This window comes from Euprymna scolopes, chromosome 1, assembly GCF_053919585.1.
Source record: "Euprymna scolopes isolate OS-2025 chromosome 1, ASM5391958v1, whole genome shotgun sequence".
Classification (NCBI taxonomy): domain Eukaryota; kingdom Metazoa; phylum Mollusca; class Cephalopoda; order Sepiida; family Sepiolidae; genus Euprymna; species Euprymna scolopes.
This window is the reverse complement of record NC_136482.1, coordinates 12,779,745-12,799,861: the sequence shown is the minus strand read 5'-3', so window position 1 is coordinate 12,799,861 and position 20,117 is coordinate 12,779,745. Positions and strand designations below refer to the sequence as shown.

The following is a 20,117-nucleotide window of genomic DNA, read 5'->3' as shown; positions in this document are numbered from 1 at the left end:
AAATGGCGGCTGTGGTTTTTGTAAGATTATTGAGCGATGATGTCAGGCCTCACGTGACTGTTTTTCTGGCCGCCGATTGGCTGATGACGAATGCTTGGACAATAAAAGGAGTATGTTCAGAAGATCGAGGACAGTGTGTATCAACTGCATCAGTGTGATTAGAAGTTCGACGTGTGTGTTAATAACTGCTGTAGTTGTGAAACGAATTCAAGCTTTAGAAGTTCGACGTGTGTGTTAATCGACTACCATAGTTGCGAAACGAATTCAAGCTATTTCGGCGAAATGGGGGAAAAAATTGACCTCAAATTAATACCAGAGTTTGATGGATCAACCCCAGTACTTGACTGGGTGAAAAAGGTGGAATTACATTGCCTTTTTTCTGGCGTAAAAAACTTTGAACATGTTGTTCCTCTGCGTTTGTCCGGTGGCGCCTTTGCGGTGTATCAACAGCTCAGCCATGAGGGCAAACAGGACTATGAGAAAATCAAGGCAGCACTGTTCAAGGCGTTTGTGATTGACCCCACCACTGCTTGGGAGCAACTTGAGGCAAGGACCTTATGTCCAGGCAAAACGGTCGACGTGTACTTGGCAGAGCTGATGAAGTTGACAGTGTTGTTTGGTGGACTGCCTGAGCGGGCCTTACCATGCAAATTCCTAGCAGGACTCCCGACAGGAGCAAAGCAACTACTACGAGCTAGCTCAAGTGCAGATTCGTTGCCCCTTAATGACCTAGTAGATCGGGCCAGGACTGTAATGAAGAATTACTCAGAGATGAGAGAACCAGTAATTGCTGCTGCTCAGTCCACACCGAATAATAAGCAACCGTATCAGGGACCCAGTCCACGTGGTGGAATCATATGCTACAGATGCAATGGACAGGGCCACATTGCAAGGAACTGCCGGCAACAACCAACGGCTGTTCGCTGCTACCGGTGTAAGGAAACTGGCCATATAGCTCAAGACTGTCCAGAAAACGGAACCGAGGACAAGGTGTCAGCGTCGACCTCTTACCCACGCAGAAATTAAATGAGACGCTGCCGGTCATCCCGATATATATCAATGAAACACTGTGCTCAGCACTCCTCGATTCCGGGTGCTCCCGCACTATCGTATGTGCAGATCTCTGCCACACTTGGAGAAAGAAGAACGTCAGAGTGACTACCATCAGTGGAGAGACGCGCACATGTTGCGGGGTGGGCAATGTAAATATTCGGACGAAAAATGGAAGCTCTGCTAACCTAGAGGCGCTGGTAGTGCTTGAAAAACCCCTGAGTTTTGACCTGCTCCTAGGATATGATGCCATCAGAGCCCTTGGTGGTGTCTATATAACGGCGACAGGGGCGGTACATTTTCAGGAGAAAGCTCCAGTGTGTGCTGTGCTAAGGATCGACCAACCAGACTTCAGCGTCGAATTTGATGAGCAAAAGAGGGATTGGACTGCCTCATGGAAGTGGGCGGAAAACCGGGAACCAGCCAAACTGCAGAATGGAATAACTGAATACCATGTGCCCGACCACATGAGGCCCGCGTACGAAGAAGAACTTCACAAATGGATCGAGGATGGCTGGCTGATTCCCTACCCCTACAAGAAACTTGGACCTCCTAAGGGTCTGATCCCATTAATGGCGGTTGCTCAGTACAACAAAGCCAAAGTCAGCCTGGTAATGGACTACCGAGAACTGGACTCGTATGTTGATGCGTTCACAGCTGATGCTGACGTGTGCGCTAGCAAACTACGAGAGTGGCACCAGCTGGGTTCTAATGTGTCCCTGTTGGATCTGAAAAGAGCATATCTGCAGGTCCGGGTTAGCGAGACAATGTGGCCGTTTCAGACGGTAGTGTTTGCCGGTAGGAGGTATTGCCTCACAAGACTGGGCTTTGGGCTGAACGTTGCGCCCCAAATAATGAAGGCGATTGTCAATTCTGTATTTTCACAGGATAAGACCATAAAAGAGGGGACATCAGCATACCTTGACGACATATACGTGAATGAAGACATTGTGCCGTCATCATGTGTGAGGGCCAAGCTAGCCGAACTTGGACTGATGTGTAAGGATCCAGAATGCTTGGAGGATTCACTGTGCGTATACCACTGGATAGTTGACACACTAACAGGCAAAACAAGAGTGCGCACCAAGGCGGCTACCGAAATGCTAATCAGACGAAGGTTGGAGACAATAAGGAAGTTGGTGGAAGAGTACGACCTATTGGTGAATGCGGTGCTTGTCACTTCAACCTGCAATCTTGCTGATAGACTTACCCGTGTGCCCCAGAGATGGTTCGACGCAATGAAGAAAGAAGTCGAACCAGGGTCTTTATGTGCTGCCTCTGTTGAGGAGACGGATAAAATCAAGAAGGTACACCATGACAGGGGACACCCCGGAGTGAGACGGACATATTATTTCGTACACTTAACCAACCCGTCAGTGTCCAAAAGCAAAGTAGGAGCACTGGTCAAGGAATGCCAAATATGCCAGTCAATCGACCCTGCTCCCACCAAATGGCAGAAAGGTCGGCTGGAAGTCGACGAGGATTGGAGCCGACTAGGCATGGACATAACCCATTATGGTGGTCAGCACTTCCTCACACTGATCGATTGCGGACCAACGAGATTTGCGATCTGGCGACTATTAACAAAACAGGACTCGGCTAGTGTCATCCGTCAATTAGAGTCAATATTTTACAAGCGGGGGCCACCTGAAGAGATTCTCACTGACAACGACACAGCCTTTTGCAGCGGAGAATTCAGGCGTTTCGTAGACAAGTGGGGGATCCGGCTTAGACACAGATGTGCGTATGTATCGAGTGGCAACGGTATAGCGGAGCGGTGCCACCGAAGTGTGAAGAGGAGAGCAGCAAGGAAGCAATGTACGATTGCAGAGTCAGTATATAGGTACAATACAACACCAAAGGATGACGCAACTGCTGAAAGTGCACCTCCTAATGCGATACATTGCTATCGAGTGCGTGTTAAGGGCATTGACGCCTGCCTGCCTAATCAGAAGAGGACGCAAGGACGGTACAAGTTAGGGGACACCGTCTGGGTAAAGCCTCCCAATAACCGATGTACGATCAGTTTCAGAAGAGGACGGATCACCGACATAATTAGTGAGCAGGCTGTGCTGGTTGATGGTACTCCACGGCATGTGAGGGATGTCCGGCCCGCCCTTGATACAAACCAAATGGCGAACAGCGAAAGTGATGAATCATCCAATGATGAAATGTGGATCCGACCTATGCCCCATTGCCGTGATGACATGGCTGAGAACCTCAGCACAGATGGCGATAGTTCCAGCGCCACTTCTGAGAGCCCCAATGACGATGGAGCCCAGCTTGACGGAAGGACTGCTGGCAACGTTAATGGCGACAGGTCTGTTACCCCTTCTGGGAGCTCGGATGAAGATGGAGCACAGCCGGATAGTAGGACTGTGGACATTGACCCAAGTAGCTCTGATGAAGACGAAGAAGTCTAGCTAATCCCCCTTCGTAGGAGTGCTCGTAACAAACGACCGTGGCCGCAATGCCGCATGTGTGATCTTGAGACGAGGGGGGGTGTAAAGTCGAACAGAATGAAGGAAGAAAGCAACCACATGTCTGCGCGTATTGTCTTACCTACTGGGAGGATCACAGGGAGGGCAGAAATTAAAAATGGCGGCTGTGGTTTTTGTAAGATTATTGAGCGATGATGTCAGGCCTCACGTGACTGTTTTTCTGGCCGCCGATTGGCTGATGATGAAGGCTTGGACAATAAAAGGAGTATGTTCAGAAGATCGAGGACAGTGTGTATCAACTGCATCAGTGTGATTAGAAGTTCGACGTGTGTGTTAATCAACTGCCGTAGTTGTGAAACAAATTCAAGCTTCAGAAGTTCGATGTGTGTGTTAATCGACTACCATAGTTGCGAAACGAATTTATATTTTGTCTTTTCGCTTACTAAATTCCAAACTCCTTTGTTTAGAATTACCTTTATTTTATTGTAAACATCTTTTCCTGTCTTTAAAATTATTTGACTTCATTTACAATTTATTGCAACATTTTTTGCCTAACGAAATAGTTACCATCGTCTGTCAAATATTCACTTGTTAGATTCATTATTGTTTTTTCTTTTGTGTATCTATCTGTGACCAACTATGCAAACTGTATTTATTAGCTAATATATCCGAGTCTTTTTATTCATAGGGTTCTAATCTGCAATGCGTCTATCACTAGTCTTTCAATCTCAGACAAGATGCAACAAGCTGTGTGTGCATGCCCCCCCCCCCCCATCTCTGGTGCTGCATGTGAGATGACACCACAAAAAATAGTGAAGAAATGATGAATGTGAGAAGTGTGAAGGGCCAACGTTGCCTTTATATTTTCGCCAAATTTCAGAACAATCTAATGGATGGAGCAAAAGTTATTGAGTAAAAGGTGTCATTTTTTGCAATTTTGAGGCATTTGTGACCCCTTTTGAGCTCCTAGGAATGCTGAATCCCAGTGAAAATGGACAAACCGTGCAGTTTCATGCCTTAAGACATGCATATTTGAATTCAGCACCATGGAAAACCACTATATAGACATATATATCAAGTTTTTGAGTAATATGAAAAAAGAGCTCCAAAAAACGCATGTTTTTTTAGCCCTAAAAGTCCCAGAGGGATGCAAACCAGAATTTTGCCAGGGTCACCCATACTGAATTTATATTAAGAACAATGGCCTCCACATTTAGGCCAAGTTTCAGGAAAATCTAATGGATGGATCAAACGCTATGGGGCAAAAAGTGCAATTTTTGGCCATTTTGAGGTATTTTTAACCTCTTTTGAGCCCCTGGGGACGCCGAATCCCAGTGTAAATAGATAACGGTGCAGTTTTAGGCTTTAACACATGTATATTTGAGTTGAACACCGTGAAAACCCACCATATAGTCAGGCATATCAAGTTTTTGTTGAGAAATATGAAAAAAGTGCCACAAAAAGGGGCATTTTTAGCACTGAAATCCCCGGGGACGTGCACCAGAATATTGCCAGGGTCACCCATACTGAATTTATATTAAAAACAATAGGCTCCACATTTCAGCCAAGTTTCAGAAAAATCTACTGGATGGATCAAAAGTTATTGGGGCAAAACGTGTCATTTTTGTCCATTTTGGGGCCTTTTTTGACCGCTTTTTAGCCCCTGGGGATGCAATGGGAATTTTCTCAAAAAAAAATTGTTTTACTGTGCACATCTATTTAATGAAATACAATTTGTGACAAAATTTCAGAAAAAAGTAATGGACGGTTATCTGGCAATCGTCCGGACTAACGGACGCACGGATAGATGGATGGACAGATGCATGGATGCCACTGAAAACATGGGTCCCTCTCCGATAAATTGGGAGACCCAAAAAAAGTCTCCAACCTAATAGGTCTTGTGTTGTCAACCAAGCTCCAATCCCTGTCCCATCATTGCAATATTGCATCCCCAAGTATTTTAATGAAATATGCTCTGATGAACTTGTAACACTTGTGCCCTATTTTTGATGATTCCAAAACCCGTCTTGCAGCAAAATCTCACCTCTTCACTATTGAGGTCCTTAGATGCCGGAAAGCTTTCTACTCTAATAGCTCCTTCTAATGGACTGCCAGACTTTAGAATTTTTATTCTAGAATGACGACTTAAAAATGAGTTGCTCTTTTTAGAATCTGAAATCATTTTTTTTAATCTGAAGTAAATTTTATTAAAATCTGCAATCAGCTGATTTTTAAAAATTTGAAATCAACTTTTTTGTTTAAAAATTTGAAATTTTTTTAAGAACCTGAAATTCGCTTACCTTGATGCTTCGATCAAGACCATGTTTGCCACTTTACCTGGAGAAAGAGAGCCATGAGTGTTTGATTTTCCCAGGGCCTTAGCGGCATTAAGAGTAGAAGCCACAAGAGCTTGAGGCAGACTCATATGTAGATTCACACAAGCTAGATGCATCACCAAAGGCTGGAAATATAAAAAGAAAACAAAATGAATAAATACTAAAGTTTCTTTCTTTATTTATCACATCTATATTACGACTGTTATTCAAATCAATAATACAACATGTTATTTTAAATATTGTATACATATTATAACGGCTAAGTGTTATGCAAATCAATAATACAACATGTTATTTTAAATATTGTATACATATTATAACGGCTAAGTGTTATGAAAATCCATAATACAACATGTTATTTTAAATATTGTATACATATTATAACGGCTAAGTGTTATGCAAATCAATAATACAACATGTTATTTTAAATATTGTATACATATTATAACGGCTAAGTGTTATTCAAATCAATAATACAACATGTTATTTTAAATATTGTATGCATATTATAACGGCTAAGTGTTATTCAAATCAATAATACAACATGTTATTTTAAATATTGTATACATATTATAACGGCTAAGTGTTATGCAAATCAATAATACAACATGTTATTTTAAATATTGTATACATATTATAACGGCTAAGTGTTATGAAAATCAATAATACAACATGTTATTTTAAATATTGTATACATATTATAACGGCTAAATGTTATTCAAATCAATAATACAACATGTTATTTTAAATATTGTATACATATTATAACGGCTAAGTGTTATGCAAATCAATAATACAACAAAGCGGGGGAAGGCAGAGCGGTAGCTCTAGATATATCTAAGGCTTTTGACAGGGTATGGCATGAGGGTCTCCTCAGTAAAATCAGATCATACGGTATCACTGGTAGAATACTTAACATAATTAAATCCTTCTTAGATAAGAGAAAAATCCAGGTAGTCCTCGACGGTCGCACATCTAAACAATATGATATAAATGCGGGAGTGCCCCAGGGTTCTATCCTTGGACCTCTATTGTTCCTGATATTCATAAATGACCTCCCCGACAACATTGCCTCTGAGATGGGTATATATGCTGATGACACTACACTCTATGGCAGACACGACAGGAAGACGAATGAACACATTTCTAAAGAAATGGCAGAAACACTAGAGGAAGACCTCCAATCTGTAGTGGAATGGGGACAAAAGTGGTTGGTCGCATTCAATGCTGCCAAGACTAAACTAGTTTCATTCAATAATTACAAGAAACCCTCTCTACCACCAATAGCAATGGCCAACGACTCTTTATCTGAGAGTCCATCTTTCAAACTCCTTGGCCTAACGTTCACAGGAAACATGAGTTGGAACAATTACATTGAAGGCATTGCCAGGGCCGCTGCAAGAAAGGTAGGCTCTCTCTACCGTGCTAGAAAACTACTAACACCCGAAAGTATCCTGTACCTCTATAAGGCCACCATTCGCCCATGTATGGAGTATTGCTGCCACATCTGGGCTGGTGCATCTGCTACTAGTCTCTCGCTCCTTGACAAGGTTCAAAAGAGAGTCGCAAACCTGATAGGCCCTGAACTGGCATCTAAGCTTCAGCCTCTTTCCTATCGACGAAATGTTGCATCCCTCTGCCTTTTCTACAAGTATTTTAGTGGTGAATGCTCTGACGAACTGCAGACACTTGTGCCCCCACGACGCGAGCACCCTCGACAAACCCGACAGGCTACTAGATCCCACCCCCACACTGTAGAGATCCCTAGATGTAAAAGATCTTTTTACTCCAATAGTTTCTTCCCCAGAACCGCAAGACTCTGGAATTCCATTCCAGGTCCCTGCTTCCCCAACAGTACTGACGTGCAGAAGTTCAAGTGTAACGTGAACCGACACCTTGCTGCCAAAATCCCTACATAGTACCCAAGTAGTTGTTGCCCCTGATAGTAGCCCCCTACACCAAAGTGGCAATTTGCCTTGTTTGGGGTGAAAATGTAATAAAAAAAAACAAAAAAAAAAACATGTTATTTTAAATATTGTATACATATTATAACGGCTAAGTGTTATTCAAATCAATAATACAACATGTTATTTTAAATATTGTATACATATTATAACGGCTAAGTGTTATGCAAATCAATAATACAACATGTTATTTTAAATATTGTATACATATTATAACGGCTAAGTGTTATTCAAATCAATAATACAACATGTTATTTTAAATATTGTATACATATTATAACGGCTAAGTGTTATTCAAATCAATAATACAACATGTTATTTTAAATATTGTATACATATTATAACGGCTAAGTGTTATGCAAATCAATAATACAACATGTTATTTTAAATATTGTATACATATTATAACGGCTAAGTGTTATGCAAATCAATAATACAACATGTTATTTTAAATATTGTATACATATTATAACGGCTAAGTGTTATTCAAATCAATAATACAACATGTAATTTTAAATATTGTATGCATATTATAACGGCTAAGTGTTATGCAAATAAATAATACAACATGGTATTTTAAATATTGTATACATATTATAACGGCTAAGTGTTATTCAAATCAATAATACAACATGTTATTTTAAATATTGTATACATATTATAACGGCTAAGTGTTATTCAAATCAATAATACAACATGTTATTTTAAATATTGTATACATATTATAACGGCTAAGTGTTATGCAAATCAATAATACAACATGTTATTTTAAATATTGTATACATATTATAACGGCTAAGTGTTATTCAAATCAATAATACAACATGTTATTTTAAATATTGTATGCATATTATAACGGCTAAGTGTTATGCAAATCAATAATACAACATGGTATTTTAAATATTGTATACATATTATAACGGCCAAGTGTTATGCAAATCAATAATACAACATGTTATTTTAAATATTGTATACATATTATAACGGCTAAGTGTTATGAAAATCAATAATACAACATGTTATTTTAAATATTGTATACATATTATAACGGCTAAGTGTTATTCAAATCAATAATACAACATGTAATTTTAAATATTGTATACATATTATAACGGCTAAGTGTTATGCAAATAAATAATACAACATGTTATTTTAAATATTGTATACATATTATAACGGCTAAGTGTTATTCAAATCAATAATACAACATGTTATTTTAAATATTGTATGCATATTATAACGGCTAAGTGTTATTCAAATCAATAATACAACATGTTATTTTAAATATTGTATACATATTATAACGGCTAAGTGTTATGCAAATCAATAATACAACATGTTATTTTAAATATTGTATACATATTATAACGGCTAAATGTTATGCAAATCAATAATACAACATGTTATTTTAAATATTGTATGCATATTATAACGGCTAAGTGTTATGCAAATCAATAATACAACATGTTATTTTAAATATTGTATACATATTATAACAGCTAAGTGTTATTCAAATCAATTATACAACATGTTATTTTAAATATTGTATATATATTATAACGGCTAAGTGTTATTAAAATCAATAATACAACATGTTATTTTAAATATTGTATACATATTATAACGGCTAAGTGTTATGCAAATCAATAATACAACATGTTATTTTAAATATTGTATACATATTATAACGGCTAAGTGTTATTCAAATCAATAATACAACATGTTATTTTAAATATTGTATACATATTATAACGGCTAAGTGTTATGCAAATCAATAATACAACATGTTATTTTAAATATTGTATACATATTATAACGGCTAAGTGTTATGCAAATCAATAATACAACATGTTATTTTAAATATTGTATGCATATTATAACGGCTAAGTGTTATGAAAATCAATAATACAACATGTTATTTTAAATATTGTATACATATTATAACGGCTAAGTGTTATGCAAATCAATAATACAACATGTTATTTTAAATATTGTATACATATTATAACGGCTAAGTGTTATGCAAGTCAATAATACAACATGTTATTTTAAATATTGTATACATATTATAATGGCTAAGTGTTATTCAAATCAATAATACAACATGTTATTTTAAATATTGTATACATATTATAACGGCTAAGTGTTATGCAAATCAATAATACAACGTTATTTTAAATATTGTATACATATTATAACGGCTAAGTGTTATGCAAATCAATAATACAACATGTTATTTTAAATATTGTATGCATATTATAACGGGTAAGTGTTATGCAAATCAATAATACAACATGTTATTTTAAATATTGTATACATATTATAACGGCTAAGTGTTATGCAAGTCAATAATACAACATGTTATTTTAAATATTGTATACATATTATAATGGCTAAGTGTTATTCAAATCAATAATACAACATGTTATTTTAAATATTGTATACATATTATAACGGCTAAGTGTTATGCAAATCAATAATACAACGTTATTTTAAATATTGTATACATATTATAACGGCTAAGTGTTATGCAAATCAATAATACAACATGTTATTTTAAATATTGTATGCATATTATAACGGGTAAGTGTTATGCAAATCAATAATACAACATGTTATTTTAAATATTGTATACATATTATAACGGCTAAGTGTTATGCAAGTCAATAATACAACATGTTATTTTAAATATTGTATACATATTATAATGGCTAAGTGTTATTCAAATCAATAATACAACATGTTATTTTAAATATTGTATACATATTATAACGGCTAAGTGTTATGCAAATCAATAATACAACGTTATTTTAAATATTGTATACATATTATAACGGCTAAGTGTTATGCAAATCAATAATACAACATGTTATTTTAAATATTGTATGCATATTATAACGGGTAAGTGTTATGCAAATCAATAATACAACATGTTATTTTAAATATTGTATACATATTATAACGGCTAAGTGTTATGCAAATCAATAATACAACATGTTATTTTAAATATTGTATACATATTATAACGGCTAAGTGTTATGCAAATCAATAATACAACATGTTATTTTAAATATTGTATACATATTATAACGGCTAAGTGTTATTCAAATCAATAATACAACATGTTATTTTAAATATTGTATACATATTATAATGGCTAAGTGTTATTCAAATCAATAATACAACATGTTATTTTAAATATTGTATACATATTATAACGGCTAAGTGTTATGCAAATCAATAATACAACATGTTATTTTAAATATTGTATACATATTATAATGGCTAAGTGTTATTCAAATCAATAATACAACATGTTATTTTAAATATTGTATACATATTATAACGGCTATATATATAAAACAGGAAGGGATTTTTTTTGCATTTTGTAAAGCAGTGTGTTTAACATAACATTATTGAATAAATATCTATATTATCATCAAAACGGCTCAATGTTATTTAAATCAATAACATTAGCATAACATATTAATAACATTATTTTATTGTTATTTTTTTGAAATATCATATACATATTATAACGGCTAAGTGTTATTCAAATCAATAATACAACATGTTATTTTAAAATACCGTATACATAGTAGAGATCAAAGACACAAACACAGTCATTTGTATGCTTAATTTTTGTAATTATTTTTAAACATTTATAATAAATTAATGTTTCGTGTTATTCATTTGCAATTTTATTGTCCTATTTTCCTGGCCAGTGAGTGTTGAGGACATGTGTTGCATGGCATGGAGAGAAATAATAAGATTACTTGTTTATCCTCATTCAACCCTGGGTAACATCGTTTAACAAAAAAAAAAACAAAAAAACAAAGGTTATCAATGCAATCGTTAATGAAATTCAGCATCATTCCTGCAATTCAACCACATATGGAGTAATGGTAACTACATAGCCAAAACGGGCTGAAAACCCAGATGTGCTAAGTTTGAATATAGTTCGTTCCTTAGAAACACTTTCACTAGAAACTAACCTGACCTTTTTGAGACAAGGCACAAAAAAAAAAAAAAATCAACCATATTTGATACTTTATGCCTGACATGTTCAACACATTTTTGTTTTATCGTCCTTCAATGAATAAGTGGAGATACTTTGGAGATCATCTCATCAGTAAAAATTGTGATTCAGAATGGGCTTCATACTCACTAGACCTTTAATCTGTGGGGTTATTTAAAAGATAATATCTATCAAAACAATGCTCAGATTATTCCTGAATTCTGAAGATTGTGTCAAAGTTATTGACAATTTTTCACATTAGATCCATTGGACAATGATAAAATAAAGACCGTTTGACATACATAAGACTTGGTGGACAAGTCAGGCATAGACTGAAATTTATTTTCCCTAAATATTGTTCGATTGCAGAAAGGATTGTGAAATTTATTAATGATTCCATGAATTCCTGGTTAATAATAATGGTTAATAATAATGGTCAAATGTTTATTTTTAGAATAATGATGGCGGTGGTCAAGTGATTAATTGCACGTATTGACATCCTGGCTGTGCTAAGTTTGAAATCAGTTTGTTCTATAGAAACACTTTCACTTAGGATGTTGGCAAGTAAGTCTCCAAAACGTAGATTCCATGAACAAAGCTTCTTTCTTAGAACTGCACGCCTGTGGAATTGTCTTCGGTTTTCCTGCTTTCCGGCTGAGTACAATATGGTTGTCTTCAAGTCTAACGTAAATAAGTTCTTGATGAGCCGTTCCATATGAGTTAACAAATTTGCCGAATTTTCATTACTAATGATTACTATATTTTCCAATTTCTACTGTACACTCTTAAACCCTTATCCTTGAGTGACCTCTTGGCCTTTATAATGTGGTGATGCCTGTTTAAAAAAAATAAAAAAATGTCTTTCTAGAAAGAATTCTAACTAGAAAAATATCAGAGAAATGAATGGCAACAGAAATCATCTGTTTGATTTGAAAACAATAGATGATGCTCAGAAACTTTATAAAATCCGGGTCTTGATAAGTGGCGACTCCTATGTAAAAAAAACAACAAAAAAAAAAAAACCTAAAAAATAAACAAAAATAAAACCAATAGAATCATCCGATTCATATGAAATGAATGACTAATAATGGTTAAAAATATATTCAATATAACATCCGTACCATCGACATACAGTAAGCATTAGGATTGAAGTCAGATCCCAAAGCCACAGCCATTCCTAATTCTATCATTCTCTGTACATTTGGTGGCTTCAGTCGTAAGATATAAGCAGTGGTCGGCAAAATAACACCAACAGATCCACTCTGCGCCATTGCTTTCATTCCGGCTTCAGAGATTTCTTCCAAGTGACTCATCGCTAAGGCTCCAAGATCAGCACCCATCTAAAAGAATAAAGAAAGTAAAATGTTAAAAAAAAAAAAATTTCCATCACTAACGATTATTATATTGTCCAATTTCTACTGTACACTCTTTAACCCTTATCCTCGAGTGGCCTCTTGGCCTTGATAAGTGGTGATGCTTATGTAAAAAAAAAAAAAATAATATCAATGTCAATTGAATCATGATTCCAATGAATGCTAAAAAGCAAATAGCTCTAATTGCTAACCCTCTTTCTTTCTCCATTTTGTTTGGATTCACTTTCTTCCTCACTTCCTAAAGCAAAAACGTTTTCATATGAATGTGTGAACTCAGAATATTTTCCAACCAATGAAAATCGTTTCAAACCCCGTAAGATAACAAAAGTCTATGTAAAAATGGTAAGCCAGTGCCAAATTAGAAAAAAAAACAGCAAAAAAATCTTTTCATAGAATGATTTGAACGATGTTAAAAATGAAGAAAACTGTATATGATCTAAAAATAGCCTATCCTGCCTTGACAGAGTACAAAATAGACTTCGTGGCTAAGTGGGGATGCCCTTTTCTCTTCCCTGCAGCCTCTCTCTCACAGAAGAGACGTTGCGAGCCTGTCTTTGTTTTATCATTATTTTCATGGCAAGTGCTAGTCTGAGCTCCAATCTCACGAAAACACCTGTCTGGCTGAAACCACTGTAATTAATTTTCCCCACTCTTTATCTGTGCCTAAATCCAAGCGTAGATTCCATAAGCAGAGCTTCTTTGTCAGAAGTGCACGACTGTGGAGCTCTCTTCCGTTTGCCTGTTTCCCACCTGACTACAACTTGGATGTCTTCAAGTCCAACATAAACAAATTCCTAATGAACCGCCCCCTTAAGTAAGACACTTTATCAAACCTCCAATACTTTTTTATTATATAATAATGTTTTATTTTTGCGATACAGAAATATAAATTCCATACAAACAATACAAAGGTGGCATTGTCTCTTTAATGCTTTATTACAGATCAATAAGCAAGATGACCGATTGAAACAACAAGTAGACAATTAAAATCATCATCACATTCATTATCAGACAAAAGCCGAGTCAAATCATGTAGCCAACTTGCACTTTTTTACAACCTTTCCTTTATGCTACACAATTAGTGATGACAACATCATAACGATCATCTAAATAAATCTTTTTTTTTTTTACATGGAGGTCACCACTTATCAAGGCCCGGAAGCCACTCGGGGATAAGAGTTATTGAGTGTACACTAATCAATGGGATAGTATTGTAGTAATCATTAGTATTGGAGATTTAATAAAGTGTCATTACTTAAGGGGGGCGATTCATCAGGGATTTGTTTATGTTGGACTTGAAGACATCCAAGTTGTAGTCAGGTGGGAAACAGGCAAACGGAAGAGAGCTCCACAGTCGTGCACTTCTAACAAAGAAGCTCTGCTTATGGAATCTACCGGATATCACCGCTTCCTATTCCTGAACTTATCTTTATTGAACTTATGAAACTTGCCACCACATCTGCGGAATTTAGTTTCAACAAAATTATGTACCGGCAAAAAGATGGTGTTTCCATGGGGTCAGTACTTGGACCGACCATGACGAATATTTTTGTGGGATTCCATGAAGAGCGCTTACTATCTGGACCCATAAAGCCATTGGTGTACTTCCGATATGTTGATGACACATTCTGTTTATTTAATAACCAAACGGAAGCTAACACCTTTTTCTCCTTACTCAATGGAATGCATCCCACGTTAAAGTACACCAATGAGGGAGAGTGCAATTCAACCATAGCCTTCCTTGATGTATTGGTAACAAAAACGCCATCTAGTTACCATACCATTTTAATTTGAAACAAATCATAAGGGCACGATGTGTTAGGGTCCAAATTAGATTTATCTTACGTTTTTGGGGGCAAAATGAATCCCAACGAGTGTACAAACCTGTAAATGTTGGTTTACGGTATATAGATTACCGTAAACCAACATTTACAGGTTTGTACACTCGTTGGGATTCATTTTGCCCCCAAAAACGTAAGATAAATCTAATTTGGACCCTAACACATCGTGCCCTTATGATTTGTTTCAAATTAAAATTAGATGAGGAATTGGAAACAATTACGGATATTTTACCCCAAAATGGGTACCCTCTTGATGTGATTAGGTCAACTATTCAAAAGAAATTGGCTGAATTCTCTCAAATTAAAGAGAATATAGAAGCCAAATGTCCAATTTATCTTCGTCTGCCTTGGTTAGGTAGAGTAAGTGAGAAATTTGCCAAACAAATAAGTTCAGCAGTTCATGGATGTTATTTTGCTGCCAATGTGCGTGTTGTTTTCTCTACGAGAATTTTATTTCCATCTTCTCGAAAAGACGATCTACCCCCCCCCCTAAAAGTAATGTTATTTACAATTTTGAATGTGGTTGCGGTGCCAACTACTTGGGTCGAACGACATTAACGTTAGATGGAAGAATTCAACAACATGTACCCAGTAAAATTAGGAATGGAATCTACCGGGCAACTGATGTCATTACTAACACATACGGGTCCTCAATTACTGACCATTTACTTAAAAACCCGTCTTGTGCAGCAAACTTTAGCACGGACTCTTTTACCAGTCGTGCTCATTCATTATACCATCTCAAGATCTTGGAGACCATTCACGTTCGACTCAGAAAACCTTCTCTTTGCAAGCAAAGAGAATGCCTCCTGGGTTTGAACGTGATTAATCTCTAGGGTATTCGTCCATAACGCTGTTTTATTTTAATCGTTTTCCCACTTTTAAAAAAAAAAAAAAAATTTTTTTATTTCTCCCCGTAAATTGAATAAAACGCCATTTTAATCGCTTTCATTCTTTATTTTAAAAATTCCCTCGATACAGCTTTGAGAAGCGAGGGTCGAAACCGGTCAGCTGGCTCCCCATTCCTTTTTCTTTCCTCTCCTGTTCCCCCTTCATTCCCACCTTTTTAGAGAGAAGATATATATATTTCTATATATACAAATTTACTTTTAATCATGAATCATAAAAGTCTTCCCTTCCTAATTGCAATATATATATATATATATATATATATATATATATATATATATATATAACAAAGCTGATGTTCAAGAGAGCTCTGTTTAATAATTTTAAACGCACACTGATATATATATATATATATATATATATATATATATATATATATATATACTAGCAAAAGTACCCGTAGTTGACTGGGTTCAAAAACAGCTTACAGAAAATGGACTGATTTATTAAAGTATGATAGCTTATGAAAAGGAAGGGTTGTAAAGAGATAGCTTCGAATTTGGGGGTATCAAAACCAAAGGAAAATATGATGAAAGTAAAAATTGTTAAGTTTTGAGACATTGTGTTGAACAAAGATGGCGGCGTAGATCAGATCAGTAACCAAGATGGCGGCCAAGAATCAAATGCAGTCCATGTCCAGTTAGCGGCGAACTGATTGAATTCAAAATTCGACAATTTTTATAATAATTTTGAAACGTTTTTATTGGTTGTTTAGCACAGCCGGTATTTATAAAAATGATTGGCGAATCCATTCGTCTCATACCCCCACCACTCGTCTGATGGGGAAGGTCTCCTAGCGGCTTCGGCTGCATGAGGACAGGGTAGAAGTACTTGTCAAGTGATTCGTCACTTGATACTCAGCCCAACAGATGAAGGGCCGGGAACCTGCTCAGCACCTGTCGGACTGAGGTACGCCGCCTGGGTAATACCTAGGAGGTTCACCATCCCAGGCCTTGCCACTGGGCTTTCTGGTGGAGTAAGTTTATTGCTTACTGCCTGAGGCGCCCTACCGGGGAATGCCGACGGGGTTACTCAGGCAATTTTTACAATTGCAGGAGTGGCCCTCCTTTAGGGGAGTCTGCTGGTTTCCCACTTTCCGGCCTTGTGCCACATTTTGCTGAGGTGGGCAGCAAATAAATCTCTACCCCCATTAGGAGTCAAAAACATTTTACACGCCCCCTTTTTTTTGATATAATGGAAAAATCATTTCGGATTCAATTTTGGTTTGACTTGAGAAAAGGAAAGAAAAAAATAAATAAATAAAAATAAAAATAAACAAATAAATGAACAAAGAAAAATAAACCAATAAAATAATTGTTTTCTTTTTGTTTTTTTGCTTTTTTTACAAATGTTTGCCAAAAAACAGATACAAAAAAGAATTATTTGACAAATAAGAAATTTACAAAGAAATGGTTTTAACAATTGACATTTTTCTTTTTTTTTTTTTAAACAAAAACTGGAAACATTATGTTAAGTATTAGTTTGTTGATTTGGTTAGTAAGGTAGAAATGGTCGCAGTTTAACATAGTGCCCAGGACAATTTACAATTTTATTTTTTGGTGTGATTTTGACTGTTCATGCTTCTCTTTTTGGGTTTCTGAAAAGAGATCTATTCATAATTAAATTCCAAAAAGTTCGGTTATAAAATGTCTTAATTTTATTCTTTTTATAGGTTTAGTGAAAATGTCGGCTATATTATTTTTAGACGTCACATAAGTAAGAGTAATAGATTTTTTCCTTATTTCATCCCTTATAAAATGATATCTGATATCAATAGTCTTCGACCTTTGATGAATCATAGAATTATTTGCTATTAAGATACTGCTCTGATTATCACAATGAATTACTATAGGTTTTTTACTTAGATCTGGTCTTAAAATAGATTTTAGAAGGGTGTTCAGAAAAATTGCCTCCTGCACGGAATGAGTAAAAGCCACATATTCTGCTTCACAAGTAGAAAGGGCAACAATTTGTTGCTTTTTAGTTTTCCAAGAGATCATAGGTCCAGTCTTTGACAGTCTAAAACAATACCCTGCTATACTCTTTCTCTCCTCAGAGTAACCTCAATCTGAATCCGAAAAGACTTCTAAATTTAGAGGATATGTAGACTTTTTAAATATTAAAGATTGCTCCTTGGTCCCTTTTAGGTAACGAAGGATTTGTTTTGCATGATTAAGGTCTTTAATTGTCGGTTTTGATAAGTTTTGAGATAGCTTTGTTACAGTGTAACATATGTCAGGCCTTGTTGTAGTCATCAAGTAGATGAGGCTCCCTACAATTTCCCTGTATATTCGATTATGTATGGATTTTGTTTCGGTCCCTATATTTTTATTTATCTCCATTTCGATGGGAGTTGAACGCGGCTTACAATCTTGCATTCCGAACTTGAGTAGAATTTTTTGAATGTATCATGATTGGTTCATAATTATAGTTTCATTTTCACAGGTAAATTTTATACCAAGGAACCATGACAGTCGTCCAAGATCGGCCATTTTAAATTTTTTATTTAATTCATTTTGAACATCTTTTAAAGTGTTGTCACAGTTTGAGGCGAGTAATATATCGTCAACTCAAAAAACCAAAATCAACAATTTATTACCTACATGTTTGGTATACATGTACGTATCCACGGGACATGGTTTGAATTCCTGTTCTATTAAATAATTATGGAGTGTTAAATTCCAATTGGGTGCACTTTGTTTTAGTCCAGATAACGATTTATTTAATTTCCACACCCAATTTTTATTTTTCATTTTAAATCCCTCTGTAGGATAAATGTAGATTTCACAGTCAATCGGAGCATTTAAATAAGCATTTTTTACATCCATTTGATGTATTTTTAAATTGTATTGAGCGGCAAGTTGTAATAAAATTCTAATTGTCATTAAATTTGTCGTTGGTGAAAATGTTGCAAAATATTCCACTCCAGAAATTTGTGAAAAACCTTTTGCAACAAATCTTGCTTTAAAAGTTTCACTGCCAGAAGCTGTGATTTTTTGGAAAAAAACCCAGCGTGAAGAAATTATATTTTTATCTATTGGTTTTGCCACTATTTCGTATGTGTTATTTTCAGATAAAGCTTTCAATTCGGATACCATAGCTTGTTCCCATTCTTGGTGATTTTCTGAATTAATCGCCTCATTATAACTTTCCGGTGCGCTGTTCAACGAATAACAGTAATCCACGGCGTAATTTGTAAGAAGTCTGGCCTTTTTCGCTCCCTTATTGGGTATTGATGTGTCTGGTTAATATTTTCATTGTGATCGATTAAGATTCTAGGTAATATTTCACGTTTTTCATCCACTGGATCGCCATTTTTTAAATTTAATGTATCATTGAATTTTACACATCTAACCCTTTTTATGGCATTTTGGTTTGGGAAGTAGATTAAATATACCGGACTATTTTTATCATAACCTACGAAAGTACCTTTTTCGCTTTTAGTATTTAGTTTACTGGTGTTTTCTATAAATGCAAAACAATCAGAACCAAATAGATGCATTCTGTTCATTTTAGGTTTTACACTGCAAAACGCTTCATACAGCGTTTTTCCTAGCCTCTTATTGAACGATCTATTTCTGATATATGCTGCTGCCATTAAAGCGTATGTCCATAAACTATGCGCTAATTTCGATTCGATAAGTAGGCATCTTGTCATCTCAAAAAGGGTTCGCCATGCCCTTTCAGCAGTGCCATTTTGGAATGGGGAATACGGCGCTGATTTTTCATGTTTAATACGGTGGTTAATTAATAGAAGTTCAAAGTCTTTACTAGTAAATTCAGTCCCATTGTCTGAGTAAATACATTTTACTGAACCATACGGGGCAATATCAGCTAAATATTTCTTAGTGGCGAGGATAGTGTTGGATTTGTTTTTTAGAAAATAAACCATAATTAAACGGGAAAAATCATCAATAAAGTTCAAAACGTACCTTAAATTATTTCTCCCCATCGGGCTGATCGGACCTACTAAGTCACAATATACAATTTGGCCAAAATAAATCAAAATTGATATACCCCATTGAGAGAATTTTCATAGCTTTTTTGTCTGGCGTTCGGCTTATATCTTTTGTTATTTTCCCCTGTGCACACACATCACAATTTGGGAGATCGTCTGAAGGTATTATTTTCATGCCTTCGACTACATTTGGTAATTTTTTAATATCAGCTGTATTGCAGTGTCCT

The 20,117-nt window shown here is 35.6% G+C and overlaps 1 protein-coding gene across 3 annotated transcripts in view; it reads right to left on the bottom strand.

Moving 5' to 3' along the window:
- The window catches only part of LOC145279526 (putative imidazolonepropionase), an 83,260-nt gene that overhangs the window by 7,578 nt on the left and 55,565 nt on the right, over window positions 1-20,117 (bottom strand). For all 3 annotated transcript variants that reach the window (XM_080130900.1, XM_080130815.1, XM_080130738.1), the window contains exons 6-7: window positions 12,931-13,149; window positions 5,792-5,952 (exon numbers count right to left, since the gene is read on the bottom strand). In XM_080130900.1, the coding sequence (XP_079987026.1) occupies window positions 5,792-5,952; window positions 12,931-13,149 (380 nt within the window). The remainder of the gene's footprint in view (window positions 1-5,791; window positions 5,953-12,930; window positions 13,150-20,117) is intronic.